Below are 18332 nucleotides of genomic sequence, written 5' to 3'. Positions count from 1 at the left end.
TCCCCAGGTACAGTAATGTGCTGTGCAAACTACAGTACACTGAGGTCTCACAGATCACTGCTGATTAGGTGTATGAGGAGGTAAGGTTTATATATAAATCTTTTATTATTGTCAAAATAAAAGTCCCAACGGAAATCTTAGGTTACCCTCTAACCACCTTTAAGCAGTTAACATTCAGATTTACCAACAAGCACTGCCTTTAGACGTTTGCTTGTCTGAAATGCATTTTTAGTTTTTGTCATACATTTGTCAAACATTGTCCTGTAATGAGTGTTTAGAGAGCACTCCAATGGGACCAAGAGTAGATCACTGGGCTTCAAATTGTTCGAGTGTGTGTGTGTATAGTTTCAGCTGGCTTGAGGCTTTTCCCAGTCATACAAACAGCTCCTTCCACGGTAGTCCCCCTACACCTTCCACATTCACCTTATTATCCTTTTCTTATATTCATTCAAACACACCCACAGCAGTCACCTGTCAAAACAGGCCTACCAGTTTTAATTACACTACAACAGGTGGGAGTGTGCCAGCCTTACCAACCATGTCATAAGTCAAACAAATATGTAGACACAATAGTGAAAAACGAGTGTTACACTAGGCATGCTTAGGGTGTGACGGTTCCAGTTAAACGCAATTCTTCGCAGCACACTGCCCATGCCATAAATCCAATCCGTGTTGGGAATTTACTGCGTCACTTTCCAAAACTTCACACACCAATGTCCAGAACAGGTCTGAGTTAGCAGAAATGTCACTGCGTGCGTTTGGGAGATGAATGCTTTCCAGGAAAATGGTCCAGTGGAGCTCAACTAGTTTGGAAACAGATCTCGATGCACATATCACACGACATCAGTGTGCTGTTCCCGAGTAGGCAGCAAAAACCTTACGCGCCTCTGTGAAACCCCACAACCTGCATTTTAGTAACACAACAAAGTGACGATGATTTTTACAGCTGGACAGCAGTCAGTTCTCCTTACGGTCACCTTCAGCATGATGCCTTCTACAGACCAATGCCAGAAAGGCTGTCCTATAATCCTAGAAACATTTTAAAAATAAAATCTTTAACACATTTCATAATTTATATACCAGCACCATCTTCATATGCTTCTTGGAATTTCCTTCTCAAGCCACCTCAGCTGTCAAAAGTTAATTAAATGGTGTTTATATCTGCTGCTGTTATGTGGATTATGTGGATAATGGCTGATGCTGATGTAAACAAGGCGACCTTCAGTGACGACCTCATGCAGCGTTGGAGTTACCCAGAGGTAATTCACTGTGGACTCTCAATCCACCAAAAATACATTCAGGGGAAATCTTTTATGCATATGAAATATTAACGTTCTTAAAAATGTAAATTATGAAGACCATCTGTAAAGAAAATACTTTTTTCACAGGACTTTTGAGAACCCATTTTTTTCAGAAGCAGTTTTGAAAAGTGCCTAGAACTTAAATAACAGAGAAGCTTTGGGAGACGTTCGCTAGCACAGGCCCTGTTAGCACTCTGAAATGAAAATGTATGCAGGCGTTCAGTGTAGTCATTTTATTTTGCAATATGTGTTTAAGCCATCACACCGAAAAACATTAATTGCCAGAATGACTTCAGATTTGCGAATGAAACTCACACAACTCAGTTTGCAATTCACTCATGAATCAAACACAACTTACTCAGAATTCACACGCAAATCACACACAACTCACACAAAGACTAAACAGTGCCTCCACACACTGCTGACGGACAGAAGAGGGGAAAGGGGTTTAAACGTACACCACAGATGTGTAGTCATGTGTCTAGTTTGTATGAATGTTTGTGTGTGGACAGAGAAACAGACACATATTCAGAAAGAACTGGACCCACCCATGAAAGCAGCACGGGAACTTGTCTGTGCAATACAGCTGCAGATGATTTTTAGCTTTTTTTTCTACATAAACAATATTGTTACATGAATTTTGACTCAGACTTTCCTTTATTATGTAGCTGGCCACTCAAGAAATGAAATCAGCTCTGCACATAAACTCAGTTAGGGGAAGCCTATTTATGAGAGCTGACAGACCCTTAATGAAGCTGGCCAGGACCAGCTCACGTGAATGTGAAGAGATGAGTGTGCAGATCGGCATGTGGGGCTTTCTCTCTCTGGCACAGACAATGAAGTGTCAGCATGACATCAGAGACAGTGGCAGGTCAGAGCAGTATCCGGACAAGGCCGTGACCCTCTCACAGGGCATCGCTATCAGTTAAAGGTCGGCAAGTGCTAGGTCACGTGAATGGAGGTCATATGTTCGCATCGGCAGACTTGGGCGATGCACCGTCTCCGGAGATCTGAGCCGGAGCCGCCCGGTGTTCACCTAGGATGGCTGCAACCAGTGCTTCTGGGACGCTGACCCCGTTGCCAGGGGATATGGGGCTGCGTGGACTCAGGGGGCTGACGGAAGGGGAGGTGAGCACATCAGGGGACACCAGCCTCTCCTTCTTGGCGTTGATAGCAGGGCGAGGGGAGATGCTGCAGGGCTGCCCATCTCGTGGGCGGAGGCTGAGGCTCTGCAGCGAGGACAGTGGGGCGGAGGTGAGCGCGGGGACCGCTGGGCTGCGACTGCACCGGTGCCGATGGCGGCGGGGGTGCCGTCTGCCGGGACTCGGGCTGCGTGAACTGGGCCTCAGCAGGACCAGAGTGCTGTCATCCTCCGAGCTGACCTCCGAGCTGACCGAACGGGAGGGGCAGACCTGAACTGGAGTAGAGCACACGGGGAGCTGCACCTGTAGGAGTGGGGGAGGGGAGGGGAGAGGAGATGAATGGAGAGACGCAGAATGAGTTCATTTATGCTCTCAAAGGCCTCAGGTGGTTTAACACTGACCCTGACACCACTTCTCAAGTACGGGTGTTCAGTCAAATTCAGCTACAAAATTCTAGATTTATTTTTAAATATAGATATTATAGTATCTTAGGTAGAATTCCGGTGTGTGTTTATGTGTTAATAACAAGGCCAAATTGACCAAAGTTGGGTTCAGGTTTAATAAATAACCCATGGTGACTGAGACGTTGTACTAATATCTGGTTTGACTCACTCTGATTGACTGTTTGCAGATTTGGGCTGCCCAGTGTCAGGGAGATAAACAAAGAACAATTAAAAATAATTTGTTTTTATCATGACACAGCTAAGCTTTGACCTCGTTTAACATGGTAACATTTATGCCCCTTTGAGGATGGCAGCCTTGTGGTGCCGAAGGGATTTGCACACTTCAGTGAATCTCAGTACTGCTATCGAGAGTTAAATAGATCCAGTAGGGACAGTCTTGGTCAGGTCTGAGGGAAGAGGTCAAAGAGCTGTCTGTCTTCACTGGACAGGGAAAGTTCTTATGCTAATAAGAGTATCCTGCCTGGATTAGGAGCACCAGGATATGTCCATGGAGCCAGGTGTGGAGGAATGTCCACAAGCGAGCACCTGGTGGGTGTGTCCTGAAAAGGCAAACTCAAGCCATCATGTAGAATCACCAGCTGCAAGGTGAAGGGTGGGGTTCAGGAGCAATGCCAGCTGTGTTTCAGGCTTGGCTAGCCCAAGAGTGCCAAACTCCAGTCTGGAGGGCTGGAGTCCAGTAGAGATTGGAGATTGCTTTGGTAAGACTGGCAGTTGATTGGTGAGTTGTCTCAGGTGTGTTTGAGCAGAGCACTCACCACACCACATTTTATTCTAGCCCTCTCAGACCAGGCTTTGCACCACATAAGTGCTTAAACACACCTGATTCAACTCATCAATCAGCTGCCAGGTTTAGTAGGTGTGTCTGAGCATAGCAATAACAAAACCTTGCTGAATTTCAGCCCAACAAGACTGGAGTTTCACACCCCTGGGCTAGACAGCTTCAGAAATACTAGATATTGGTGATGGAAACAGACACAGTGGAAACAGTGGAGCATAACTTCTTTAGCAGGGAAAAAGCCTGAGTTGGTACGTGAGATGGAAAAGTATGGGCTAGACATAGTTGGCCTTACTTTCACACAGTTGTGTGTCTTCTACTCCAGATCTCCCATATGAGACAGGACCCCAACAGGGGCGGGAAAATCAAAAGTCCTGGCCCAAGGGCCACTCAGTTAAAGTCCCCATCCCAATGAACAACACCTGGTATCACATGCCCAGAAGGGAAGCGTGAGACTGGAGAGGCCATGGAGGAAGACCTGGGTGGTCCCAGAGATGTTGTGTTTGACCCTCAGGAGGAGAAGACTGACCTCTTCACCAGACAAGGTTGGGATTGTATGGTTATCACACCTCTTCAGTGTCACACGGAAAAATGGTACCATGCCCTTGGACTGGAGTGGTGGTCCACAGGAGGACCGGAGGGTGAGCTCCAATTACATCACACTTCTCAGCCTTCTAGTCTATGCTGAGGTACTAATGAAGTAATAAAATGATTATTGTTTTATTTCATATTACTGTAATGATTCAGATAAATCCAGACGCTTGCAGATAAAAGGAGGCGTGGTTTTAATCAATAAGGGATAATCCAACATGGCAGTCAAAGTACAGGCAAGGGTCAGAACGTGAATCATAAAGGTAACAGAGCCAGACTGCATCACAAACAGGGTACAAACAGTTCAAGGTCGAAATCCAGAAAGACAATCTAATCAAGCAGACAAAACCAAACGGGGCAGGCAAAAAACAGAGGAGAGTAATAATGCTCTGTATGCACTGACAGGTCAAGTGGCAGTACTTCACAGATTGTGTCTGGTAATGACAGATATACAAAGGTAGTGTAGATGGGTAGCAGGTGATGTTAACAGTCCGGTGATGACCGTGTGTATGGTTGGTGATTGGCCACTGGAGTCATTGGAATGCTGGCAGTCATAGTTATCCAAGAAAATGGGTGGCATGACAATTACGGTTTGTGTATGGCAACATTACTGAAGTGAACCTTGACCTCAGTGTAATGGCCTTTGCAGGTTCTCCAGGTACCAAATGATATTCAAGTATATTAGAGGGTGAAGCCCCTGTGAGTCTCTGGGTACAATGCAGAGAGCTTTGAGGCCATGAGTACAGGGTAGATTAGTCTGGTCTACACTACTGGGGAGATTAGTCTGGTCTAGAGTACAGGGTTAGATTAGTTTGGTCTATAAAGAAACATTTTGGTACAGGATGACCACAGGTAAGAATTCTTTTTATTTATTTATTTTTAAAGGAAAATCCTCAAGTAGAACGTAATGGTAGAAAAAAAAAAAAAACTATTTGTATAATGAATGAATGAATGACTGAATGAATGTTTTGGATATAGTAGTGGATATAATTTCAAAGATTAATATGTAAAAACAGGAGGGGCAATTACTTTATGCCCCTGAAAAATGTATAAAATTCCTTTGTCTTTGTCAGGCATTCTCTGGAGGGCGTAACATGCATTAACCGTACCTGCAATAATGAATAGGACCAGCTGTTCAACTCTCTTCAACTAATTCTTCAATCTGTATCTTTCTTTCTCATTGGATTTACCACTACAAAAGCAATACACAGAGGGCCGTGAGGAGAAGCCACAGCTAACCCTGGGATACTGGAGGAACACTGCGGTCTCCACCCAGGTCACGGAATCATGGACCTGCTTGTCTCTCAGGCAAGGTAAGGCTTTGTGAGGGAGCACGCCTTCTGTACTGCTCATTTTTTACATGCTTCCCATGTCCTCCACACCCACTCTGTCACAATTACCACCAGCTCAAACTCCTTATTTACTTGTTGAGCTGCAACTGAGGTCATGCTCCCTGTCAATCAGTATTTCACAACCGATGTTTCTCCATCCACAGAGCGACACACGGGGACGTGGAGCATCTGCTGGGCCCCCATCACTGGGTGGAGAAACTTTATTTCTTAAACTGTTTAAAATGACGCCTTTGTTGTAGTCCCTGTGAGATTAAGCACCTTTATTACTTCAGAGACAGCAGGAGAAATTAAACTTCTGGCCAGCTGAGTTGTAGACTTTCAGCTGCTGGTAAACTCCTAGTGTTGGATTGAAACACACCAGAATACACTGAAATTATTTTAAAGGCTTGACCTGAAACGGCTCCGTAATTCCTACGATGCTGTTCATGTTGCTGCTGTAGTAACCCAGGATGTATTCCCCTGCTTCTCTGGGCAAATCCTCTTCTGGAAATGTTACCTGGTGGCAAACACAAACCATAGATTGATTAAAGGACATAGATAATGTAACGTTGGCCCAAGTGCTGCAGTGCATGGAGCAGGACGCACAGACTCCCTTCACGTGGTGAAACATTTATTGACATTAAACACAAACGACAATAGTGGCACTCACACATAGTGATGACATCGACATTGAACATGAACACAAACAGTTAAACACTAACAATGGAGACTATATAAACATCAACGTGACATAAGCAAACGACATCGATATCCACATCAACAATGACCAACAAGGAGGCACACACTGACGGAGGTTTAATAGACAAACACTCAACGTTAAACCCCGTGCAGATGCGTACCATCACAGAGGGCGTGGCTACAAATGAGGGTAAACCCCCCTGAACATGGCAGGACGTACCACGTGACTCGTGGGGAGCGTCCCATGACAGATAATCAATAATGAATCAACAGATAATCAATAGGAGACACTGGGGTGTTTCATGGTTGCACCATCATAAGGTAGTTGGAGTAAACTTACACAGTAAGCAGTTTGCTTGGGTGCATTCCAGTCTAATTCTGTACTTGGTCCTGCCTGAGTCAGATGGTCTGATTTGGCCCATACGTAAGCGGCATAGTCCTTATGGTGTTTGAATCCCACCTGTGGAAAAAAATAAGACAGAGAGGATTACATATCTAACAACCAAACTAAGCATTTTGACTCCTTCAGGAGCATTAGCAATATCAGGAACAAAAACCTCTGGAAATTGAGAAGCCTTTCTGAGGTAGAACAAGGCATGACCAAGCAGTTTTTTATAACTTTTTTTTAAATAAAAAAGGGGGAAATGTACAAATTAAGGAGCAGCAAGGCAGTTGACACCACTGCTGGTACCAGCACTGATCACTGATCCTCTGTGGTGCTGCGCTGGGCCCACACACAGCGTTACTACTAGTGCTCCTCAGATGTGCTCTGTGACTTGTGTGCTGTGTCCTCCAACTTGTAATTACATGTGCCATGTTTTGCAATGCTTGGACTGCTTAATGGAGGTTAATGGAGTCCACTGTCTAAGTCCATCGTGGAGTACAGTTGTAGTCCTACGACAGTGCCATGCAGCCCCTCTCTTACTTCTTATAGCCATGCTCTTAACTACAACTCCCAGAATCCTGAGCACATATACAAATAACCGTCACCTAATTACCATAGACTAACACAATTCAAATCACCAGATTATTGATCACATCTGTACTCAACTATCCTGCCTATTGTTTGCTTCCTTCTTTGTGAAGAACTGCCACATTGCTGAAGTGCATACCGAGCATTTTGCTGGTTTGTTTCTCTGACCTTTTGCCTCTGCTTCTCTCCTGTTAGGCTTGTTTTTTGTGCAGCAGCACACTGTGAGGTGTGGTAGCTCAGCACTTAAGGTACTGGATTAGTAATCAGAAGGTTGCCCGTTCAAATCCCACCACTGTCATGTTGCCACTGTTGGTCCTCTGAGCTTAACTTGCTTTCAGTCATAACTGTAAATTGCTTTGGATAAAATTGTCAGATAAATGGAAAGAAGGAAATGTTGTGTTGCTTTCACAGATATGAAAGCATCTCCATGGTGATATCATTTTGGCTTTGAACTGCTAGAGTCTCCAGAAATGTCTATTTAATGCTGTCCAGACTGAAACTGCACACAGGGCACACTGACATGTGCTAATCCATAGGATTGCACACCAGTTGGATAAATACTTGTGCAACTGGCTTCCTGCAAATCAACCGTCTTTGCAAAGTTTGAGAAGCAGAAGAGACTGGAAACCTTGATGACAGATTCCTTATGATACATCACTTCCTGCAGTTCCTGTTATCCTTATTTATGTCCCACAGGCGCCCATCTCCAGGGATTCTCATTCCGGCCCTCAGGGTCATGGGCCGGACCCTCTGCTTGTGCATCTGACTTCACTTTGCCCTACTGCAAGCGCCTTTGGTTCTTTTTTTGTTTGGTGTTTTGTTTCTTCTCTTTTTTGCCTTTGTTCTATAAATGCTGCCTCCTGTTTTCACGGCTTGCGTCATGCCCCTGTCTCCACATGTCACAGTATATCGCAGAAAGTCTAAAGTACCAAAACACATTTTTGTGAACTTGTTGCTGTACTATATGGTCTGTGACCTTGTGACCCTGTGACCTAAACACCACACTCATTCTACATGTGACAGTGACATCATCATTACAGTGGCCACCAGTCCAATCCTAGAATGGGAATCCTACTTCAAGAACAAGAAAGGTCATAAAATATGGACTGGGCTTATAAAAATAAAGGAGAAGTATTTTTGGAGCAGAACTGCATACCTTGGAGCATGCATGCGTACCTTGTAGAGTCCAACCCAATCCCACGAGCTCCTGTGGAGGCCAGAAGCTATGGTGAACCTGGCTGAAGCATCGGATAGTTTGGTCCACTCCTTCTCCACCTCCAGTGTAACTAAGGGCAAATCGACCTTAAAGGGAAACTGAAGGGAGAGGGAAAAGATTCAGAGATGCTGGAAACCTCAGCCTTCTGCATAAATGACTGCTGTTTTGAAATGTGTAATGCTTTGTCCTGCCTTGAGGGGGCGCTGACTCACATGCAGAGAGAAAAGGGCAGAGACAGGCTTGTGGTCGCTAACGGTAAAGCTCATGTGACTACGATAAAAGTGCTGCGTCACTTTCGTAGCTCCGCCCAGCCACGAGGTCAGACCCCTCTGCAGCGAGGCATTGTGGGACGGAACAGGAGAACCTGTCTTACGGAGACGCCACAGGACGCGGTCAGTCCACGCAGGCTTCCTCTTCTTTGCACTAAGAGAGAGAGAGAGAGAGAGAGATGAGGCGTGAGGGAGTAAGAGAATGACAGAGATGGAGGGAGAATTTAGTTTAGTTTTTTTCTTCTTTTTTATTTCTACTGTATATATCATTTTGCATTTGCGTTAGAAAACAAATTGTAATATGACAGTCATGTCAATAAAGCACTGTAAATAAAAAATAAGGAGTGTGAAAAAGTGAGATGGAGAGATGTAAAAGAGAGAGAGAGAATGAGAGCTAGAAAAAGATGAAGAGAGAGATGGACAAAAGCAACGAGAAAGTACGACAGACCCGTCACAACTACTTCAGTTATCACACAGGCACGCATACCTGGTGTCGTATGTGTGTGTTCCCACATCAAACTTGTAGGTGGGTGGGAAATTTAGGAGTCCTTCCATAAATCCATCCAGAACAGACTCACTAATCTTTGCCATGTTGAGCTACAGCAACCAAGAAGAAGAAGAAGAAGAAGAAGAAGAAATAATAATAATAATAATAATAATAATAATCACGGTTAAAAAACGGAGGACCTGATGCACTGGGAGTGAACGCTACTAAATAATGTGGTGAAACACCACCTTGTGGAGACAGATGGAACTGCACCGACGGTTAGAAGACTAGAGCGCTCCTGTATTATTTGGTGGACGGCAACAGCAAGGAAGCAATGTGCGGGTGACTAAAGTGAGCGTGTTGTCCTGGATCTGAAACACCTGTAACTGTATACCTCTCCTCCACTGGCGAAGCCGGGCCGAACCTGAAACCAGACACCCGATGAAAGACACACCTGATCTTTTTCCCAGAGCAGGGACAGTTTGTTGTTCTCTATGGCACTCTTCACTACATGGATGTCGTAGCCCTCGATGCGAAAGTTCAGGTCACCAAACCAAAAAACTACACTGAAGAGATAAAAAATGAGTGAGCATGTTATTAGCCCAACATTAGACTGGGTTTGGCTATTGCAGCGCCATTCTGATATATTATTGAAGGACTCATTTAAACTACACTCTTGTGGCCAAGAAAGCTAATGAAAGCTGGAAAAGCTAATGTTGCTAGTTGGTTTGATATATCAGCTGCCATATAATTCTTTGATTACATATAGATTTATATCTCTGCAAAATGTTAAATATTGAAAATAATAACTATACATGTTTTGATCTTTAAATATACTGACACTATGATTTATGCAATTCTGACAGCAAAACTTGCTCTAATGCAGTCAAAATAAAATGAACACTTTTGCAAAAATTAGAGTACACTTCTCTCACCAAAATGTTCTCCCTAATCATTCCCAGTTTTGTTCATTATGGTGAAGTCGGGTAAAGGATGACTCATGTGTTGGGAGGGGTCCCTAACCTAACCCTTATGACTGAAAGCACATAACCCCACGTCATGGGTTGCCACTTTGCTCCGCCCCGCCCCACCCCATCCCGCCCCATTGGTCCCGAACACCCACTCATGGTCCAGCACACCCACGGCGGCTCCGCCCTCAAACTGTTGCTGCTGTAAGATGCTCTCAAAATCCTCCACTCGCTGTTCCAGGTTCCTCATGTGGGCTGGCAGGTGGCAGTTCAGAAAACACACGGGGTGACCGAACATCAACATCCGCACACTTATTCCACCTTTATTCCCCTGTAGTAGAGAGAGAGAGAGAGAGAGAGAGAGAGAGAAAAGGGGGGATGGAGGGGGGGGGGGAATGGAGAGAGAGAGGGGGAGAGAGAGAATGAGCATGTGATGGAGAGTGTGAGAAGACTTACAGAGGTCAGGCTCTAATGGGGTGTTATTAATAATACAGGAGCTATCGTAGGGGAGGGATATCTGTGGCAGCCTAATGTAGCCAGATAGGATAAAGTCCCCATGAGTTCCCTGAGGGTCCAAGCACTCTGCAGCTCACTGATGACAGTCAAGCTCAGCACAGCTCAGCTCAGCACAGATCAGCACAGCTCAGCCCAGTACAGCTCAGATCAGATCAGATCAGATCAGCTAAGCTCAGCTCAACAAACCTTCCATTTATTTACAAGATCCTAGAAAAAACTGTAACTCTGCAGCTAAGCTCATATCTGAATCAGAACCAGATACATGAAGTCTTTCAGTCAGGGTTTAGGCCTAATCATAGTACAGAGACAGCACTAATTAAAGTAGTTAAAGACTTCTTGTTGGCTTCTAACCAGGGTTATGTCTCTTTGCTTATATTGCTTGATTTGAGTGCAGCATTTGACACCATAGATCACAAAATTTCACTATATAGACTCGAAAATGTTGTTGGGATTAGGGGAATAGCCCTCTTCTTGCAGATACAACTAGTCTGCTCTCGATGGTGTGTGCATGTCTGAAGCTCATCCCAACGAGAACGTCCGTCATGGGCAACAGATACAGCTAACTACTGCTGCTAGTGTGCCTAAAGGCCTAGCTAATTTCACGAGTCACAAAATAGAGTGCCCTATAACCAGAGCTCTTTCAACAGGCTTCAGATAAAGCTATCGCTAACGATGGACGAAGAATAGCTAAGCATCTTGCACTCTGCACGCTGAAGAAGAACGAGAGGACATACAACAATTTAGTTTTATTAATGAATGTGTAAAGGGCGTCAGACACTGGATGTTGTGGAACTTTCACTCACTTAATCCTGACAAAACAGATGCTTCAATTAGGCCCACAGACAGCCAGGACCTCACTCTCTAATTACTTAATGAACCTCAATGGTCTCCCAATCATATTTTCTTTGAAAGATAAAGATCATGGAGTGATTATGTATCCCAGTCACTGGTTCAAAACTCATGTAAATAATATTTCTAGGACCGCCTTTCTCCATCCCAGGAACGCTGTAAAGATTATGAATGTGCTCTCCTCGCATGATGCAGAAAAACGAGTCCATGCATTTATCACGTCAAGATTGGACTACTGTAATGGCTTACTATCTGGCTGTAATAATGCCTAAACAAGCTCCAGCTAGATCAAACTGCAGTAGCCAGAGTTCTTACTAGAACTAGAACATTTATCACATTACTCCTGTCTTAGCTCCTTTACACTGGCTCCCAGTAAAATTTTGTATTGATTATAAAATACTTCTAACAACCTATAAAACACTGAATGATCTTGCCCCACAGTACCTTACAGAACTCGTACTACATTATTACCCACCATGTCTGCTTAGATCAAAAGGTGCAGCTCTTTACTAGTACCAAGAATAAGAAAATCTACCGCAGGGGGCAGAGCCTTTTCCTATAAAGCTCCCACACTGTAGAATAACCTTCCTGTAAATATTTGAGATTCAGACACAGTCTCAATATTTAAGGATAGCCTGAAAACCTATCTGTGCAGTCAGGCATGTTATTAAATTCTTCCCATCTTAGGTAAAGGTGTAGATCTGGGGCTCCATGGGCAATGACCCCCAGGTAAACTGGGATGTTATGATGGTGTCACTTCACCTCTCTTTTGTCACTCAAGGTTTGTTGACTGAGAGTGGTGGAGTGCTGATGTTCCAGGGTGCCCTCATGCCTGTGGTTCCTTCTGGCTCTTCCTTTTAGCTGTGCTGCCATAGCTAGATCTGCCAGAGTCCATCTTTGCACTTTATAGTTCTCTAATTTACACACCCTCATACCTGGACATGCCAAATTATTCTCAATTTCTGCCAAAGTACACCTCCTGTTACCGAGTCTCAACCTGTCTCAGCTGCCATGGCTCCTCCCACAACCCCCTGATGACCTCCTGTACCTCTACCTCTCCGTTGCCCTTGACAGACGTTCGGACACACATACACCGTCAATGCCTAATTAGGACTTCTAACCCTGATAGACAATACTTACTTATTTCTTTTTTCTCTCTCTCTCACTAATTATTCTGCACTTTATACTTTATGGTTTATATTGTTACTATTGTAGTGTCTGTTGTCGGCCAGAGGAGGATGCCCCCCCCCTCACTGTGAGTGTACACACACACACACACACACACACACGCATGCGCACGCACGCACACGCATGCACACGCACGCGCACGCACGCACGCACACACACACGCACGCACGCACACGCACGCACGCACGCGCGCACACGCACGCACGCACACGCACACGCACACACACTCACACACACAACCTAACCTCTCCCTTCTTTTTTTGTACTTTCATCTCACCATTAAAGAGCTCCGTAAACATCAGCTTCAGTGGCTCGCGAATGTCTGATGTTAAACATCAAATATGCATCCAGGGCTTTGGCAGCACAGCCGTGGAGGTGTGACGGAAGAGGGGACAACTCTCTGCGCCTGCCAGACAGCCCGTGGCTCTGGACTCACCCAGCACCCTCCAAGTCCCGTGCGTGTCGTCTGGGTCTGGATCCCACGCAGGAACGGCAGGTGCCGGAACTGGGACAACACCAGCAGCAGAACCCCCTGCATCCTCTGTGATGCCACCTACAGGCCAGAAGAGTCATTGCACTCAGCATTTCCACCACTGGCACCAAATCCTCTTTTCTGCAGATGTCCTCATATGCACATCGAGCTAAGGTCTGAAAATTCAGTTCATTCCCAGTTAAGGTCTAACATCCCTGATCCAGTTCATTTCGGCCTTCCGAAGAGACTGATCGGCTGACTCTGATTTGAACTATTCTGTGTTAGAAGATCGATTTCCCACAGGAAATTTGGTAACCTCTCTGCTTATGTGTTAATTCAAAGTAATAACAATGCTTATTACTCTGAATTAATGCTTATAAATGCTTATGCATTAAGAACCAAGTCAGAGTAATAATACACGTCATTCCACTTGACCTCTACGTGAACTCTATGCAGGTGCAGCACTGACCAGCACATATCCAAATCGACTGAGTGTGTCCATGCACAGTTCGCTCCACTGGTCAGTGGACAGCACATCCTTCAGCCTCGTACTGATCATGGACTTCACCTCCTGCAGCCTAGAGGAGGATCAAGCGAGAGGGAGGAGAGACACAACAGAGAAATGGGAAAGGACCACAGAGACAGAACCGGTACAACCAAGAAAGAGCTACAGTGGCAGCTGTCTGTGGCCCGAACATGACCGGGCGAAACATCGTGTTCAGATAAACCACTGCTGTTTTCAGCAAGGGACACTTTGTGTTATCTGAACATTGTTTGACTGGCTGTCATTTTTTGCTGCATCATAAACATGACAGATTATCATCAGGTTGTTATCAACCCTGTTTCTGTTCTTTATTCCCAGTGCACCTGCTTTTTTGGTGCATCTCAGGATTAGAGATGTGCTAGACCAGGGTTGGGATCATCTGCAGGTGAAGCAAACATCTCCAGGTGCAGGTTAAGACACGTCTGTTGTGCAGACGATTCGCACCGTGGGGGAATGGGACATGGCTCACCCGATGATAAACATATCAGTGCTCTTGTCGCTGACCCCCGGGCCAAACAGACTGCTGATGTCATCAGGGGGTATTGCCGAGGCAACATTCCATGTGACAATGTGAACCCTGTAAACAACGGAGCCATACATAATTAATGACAGAACCACGTCACGACAGTACCATGCCACTGAGAAACAAGGTGCTTGTCTGAATGAATGAGGGGAATATGGAAAATATATCAGCACACAATTGTGTCAAAATTAAAGTCACCATCTTAGACAGTTTACCAGCGATGGTTGTACCAATTGGTGTATTCATGAGTATTTTGTCTTATTTATTTATTTATTTATTTATTTATTTATCTACCACATCATTTTCTTTGCCTGTATGCTTTAAAATAAAATAAGAATAAATGATGACCTCAGTCTTCCTTTTGTCATTTTGCTCATTTTGTCATGGGTATCATGTCCTTTGATAAGGCCAGTACAACACACTGCATCATGCGAACACAAAGAGACTCACTCAAAGAACATTTGTGGTCAGTAGAGGGAGTAAAAATGGTCCTGTCTAAGCACAGAACTCATAAGACAGCCCACACACACACACACACACACACACACACACACACACAAAACCATCCTCATCGTGCACCTGGCATCTGAGCTGAGCGTGACAAGTCCCAGGCTGCTGTCTGAAATCTGGGACTTGCAGGCAAGACCAGCCCTGAGAATGTTCCGCACGGAGAATGTTCCACCCCTCCAAACGAAGGACAGCATGTTATGAAGGGCTGATCTGTCAAACCACACAGCCTGAGCTCTGAGGGCCTTACCCTCTCCACCGAGACGCACACCCAAGAGACACGGCATCTCAAATTAGCATGGCCTAATATTCCCAGCCTCCTTTAAGAGAGCAGGCTGAAATGTTCCAGCTGGAGCCCAATCAGTTTTCTGACAGGTAGGTTCAGAAAAAGTGACACTGCCTTTGCTCACACGCAGTGGCACTTTGAGGAAGAAGAGCTGATACACACGATTTTCAAAAATGTGTTTGATGTGTAATATCAGGGTGCAGAAAACACTGGACAACTAATTAATTACACAATTATTTAATTAACTAATCAAGTAATTAATTTCACACTGTATGTTCAAACCAGATCTATAATCTACCTGACTAATAATAATAAAAAAAATATTATTAATAATAATTTAGTTTCAAAAGATGTCCTAACATTAAAGTAGTTGACCCAATGAACAGGACTCGTAACGTTGCTACGTTGTATTACCCAAACACAATATAAATGTTTTAGCAAAAAAACTTACTTTGTCCTGAGAGTGACAAAAAAACAATAAATATATATGAAGTGTAAAAAAGTCCAAGTCTCACCTAAAACCATCATCCTCACTGGTTGGATTCCGGAGGGGAAGCGTCTGATCTGAGCTGCCAGGGTTTGTAATCAGGGGATTCTGACTAGGCTGACAGACCGGGCTCAGCTGGGAATCTGACGCTGGCTTTGGTTTAGGGATCAGACTTGTATGGGTGTTTGGGGTCTGCTGGACTGTCCTACTACCCTGCGTTGGAGGGCTGGGGAAAACTAACGGGTTTGGCAGTGAGTTGAAGCTGGGCTGGGGGGTGGGACTGAGCTGGGGGGTGGGGCTAAGATGGGGGGTGGGGCTAAGATCACTGTTTTGGGGCCGGGGGGGGCAGTAGCCAGGCTGGGCTGGCTCTGTAAAGGAGTGGGAGAAGATCAGTGAGCTGGTCGCTCTTGGAGCCGAGGGTAAAACTGCAGAAGAGCCGACAGTCCTGGACGATTTGACCACAGATCTAGCGCCCAGTGCGGCGGGCCTGGGTCTGCTAATACTAACAGAACCAGAGACGAAGGAGGCCGAAGCTGGACTTCCTCGCTCCTGCGGGGAGGAGCCCGTCTGGAGGGCGGGGCCAAGTGCTGGAAGGTTTCCTGCCTTTCCCTTGGAGAGCTGGGATGGGAGCGACAGGCTGGCTGGGTGAAGCCCTCCGGTCTTGTCCAAGAAAGGGCGGTTTTGGCTGGACTGTCCTGGATCCATCAACCTCCAGGGAAAACAAACAAAAACAAAACAAAAGAAGCAAACAAAAAGTCACAAAAGGGCTATAACGCGGGGTGACCGCAAGAGAACACCACTCGTATTAATAGCCCGTAATCTCTGTTCAGGGATGTGTGCTGAAAGACAGAGCAGTAAAAGCACAGGAAGGGGAGGGGTGTAAGAATATGCCCTTCACACACCCTCCCTCCTCCCCTGTCTGCCGTCTGCAGGGCCGCGCCGATGTGCCTGCGCGAGCATAAGGGGGTTCACCCCCACCGAGAGCCCAGCCAGGACGTCATCGGCAGGCTGCGTTTCAGAACGAGCTCTCAACGAAAACGAACTTCCTCCCTGCAGATGAGAGGCGCCTGCCGGACACTCCTCCTCTGGCCTGCTCTACTTTCACATTGCCTGGCAACGACTTTTTCCGAGGCCTAACAACCCCAGCCAGAATTGCCAGTCCTTTTACAATCCCACAATTCACTTTTTGTTCAAACGGTTATCGTCTAGTGTCCTGTGATGCAGATTCACCGATATGAAGGTGAACCATGAGACACAAATCATATAAGACCAGATTTATCTGAAAATCACAATGAAAAAAAACCCTCAGGAAACAATGTCTATTAACTTAATCTAATTTACAATAAATCTCGCCTTAAGACTTAAGATGTGCTCCGTGTCCAGAGAAGCAGGCCAGGGTGTTGAAGCGATGGCTCCCTCTGCCTCTGTGTGCTGGACACAGACGCATGTGTGAGTTTACGTGCTGGCATCTTGGGACAGATTCTTCGTAAACAGACCGCATGAGCTCATGTGCGCCAGAGGGTTTGACAAGAAAGAAAATACCACACATGCTGATGACAAAGTCACCTCACTGTCTTGTATTCCTCGAAACAATAAAATAATACATTCAGTTCTTCTTCTCAAAATTAGGCTGCACATGAGAAACAGTGAGATTAAGCTGAGAGAGAGGTGCTATTTTGTAGGATCTCTGTTTCCTGAATTATGTAATTAATATGATGTTTATATTTATTTAATATAATCAGTCAGAATACATTTAAGGAAAAATAAATAAATAGCCATACCAATTAGTTGCAGTTTTAAATGGATATCACGTAGGCCTAAGCTTGGTGAAGAAGACGATATCACTTGGGTATCTTTTGTTCTTGTAAGGCAACATAAGTAATAGAGCCGTGTAAATATTTACAGAAATAAAGAATTTGGATGTCGTGAGCGCATCGCTTGTCGTTACCGAGGATAACACTGCTGGTTATTGCTCGTGCCGTTTTATAACAGAACACAACTCACTCAAGGATGCTGTTTGGACCAGGCTCGTGTCAGCCGGTAACAGAGCGGAATACTTCTAACAGTCACCGTAAGTGAACGGACGAAGTTTGGGGGGGGGGGTTGGGGGTCAGTAATACCTGTGTATTATTGAGACAGACATTCTTTAGACAGGTGCTGTTCATAAGCCACGCATTAATTCCCTCATTCCTTTAGGTTCTGATTATCTTATGCAGTGATCTCGTAATGTACCTGTTCGACCTTACCCTGGGTCTCGAACAGCTGTCACATCCTCTACTCCCGTGTGACAGTACGTGACGTTCATTAAAACATCGCCCCCAACACCCGTCTCCGTCCGCCGTTTCGGCCCGCCACCGCTTACCTTTACGGCCGCCGCAAGGTGAAGGATGAATCGCCTCAGTCTGCCCGCATCCTCCCGCTACCGCGGTCACGCCATCTGCGCCTGGAGAAAGCGCGGGCGCGCTACCGACACCGGAACGGTTCAGCGCGCGTCTGGATCCCGTTGGGGGAGGGGGGGGAGGCGGGGGGCTCGCGATGTTAGTGCGGAGACTGGAAATTTAAAAAAAAAAAAGGTTCTACATTTTAGTTAAACATATCATACGGAGGTCTAAAATAGGTGTTAAAAACCTATATGTAGAAGAGACGATTCTAAAATATGTTGGGAATGCACAGCTTCCCTGTTATTAAAAATAAAAACGTTTATAACTCACTTCCCTATCCACTCCTAGCCCTGCGAGAAGGTG

The 18332-nt window shown here is 45.4% G+C and overlaps 1 protein-coding gene across 1 annotated transcript; it reads right to left on the bottom strand.

Moving 5' to 3' along the window:
* Positions 1 to 1519: 1519 nt before the first annotated feature.
* Positions 1520 to 16293, bottom strand: LOC113582996 (inositol polyphosphate 5-phosphatase K). The gene is made up of 12 exons (XM_035535749.1): positions 15617 to 16293; positions 14255 to 14362; positions 13711 to 13819; positions 13206 to 13322; positions 10372 to 10547; positions 9703 to 9814; positions 9249 to 9358; positions 8705 to 8915; positions 8453 to 8590; positions 6644 to 6763; positions 6017 to 6121; positions 1520 to 2746 (listed from the first exon to the last, which is right to left on the bottom strand). The coding sequence occupies exons 1-12, from the start codon at positions 16291 to 16293 to the stop codon at positions 2264 to 2266; spliced, it is 2466 nt and encodes an 821-aa protein (XP_035391642.1). The 3' UTR covers positions 1520 to 2263.
* Between the last annotated feature and the right edge of the window lie 2039 nt (positions 16294 to 18332).

Source organism: Electrophorus electricus, chromosome 17, assembly GCF_013358815.1.
Source record: "Electrophorus electricus isolate fEleEle1 chromosome 17, fEleEle1.pri, whole genome shotgun sequence".
Classification (NCBI taxonomy): Eukaryota; Metazoa; Chordata; class Actinopteri; order Gymnotiformes; family Gymnotidae; genus Electrophorus; species Electrophorus electricus.
This window is presented reverse-complemented; position numbering and strand designations above follow the sequence as displayed.

What these genes read in the sequence shown, in the direction of transcription:
- LOC113582996 (XM_035535749.1), bottom strand. Translation starts at nt 16,293, where the DNA reads ATGGATCCAGGACAGTCCAGCCAAAACCGCCCTTTCTTGGACAAGACC. An exon ending in AGTGAGGATGATGGTTTTAG is followed by an intron (nt 14,363 to 15,616) that starts GTGAGACTTGGA and finishes CGTTGTTTACAG; the next exon opens with GGTTCACATTGTCACATGGA. An exon ending in TGCTCTGGGAAAAAGATCAG is followed by an intron (nt 9,359 to 9,702) that starts GTGTGTCTTTCA and finishes TGGTTGCTGTAG; the next exon opens with CTCAACATGGCAAAGATTAG.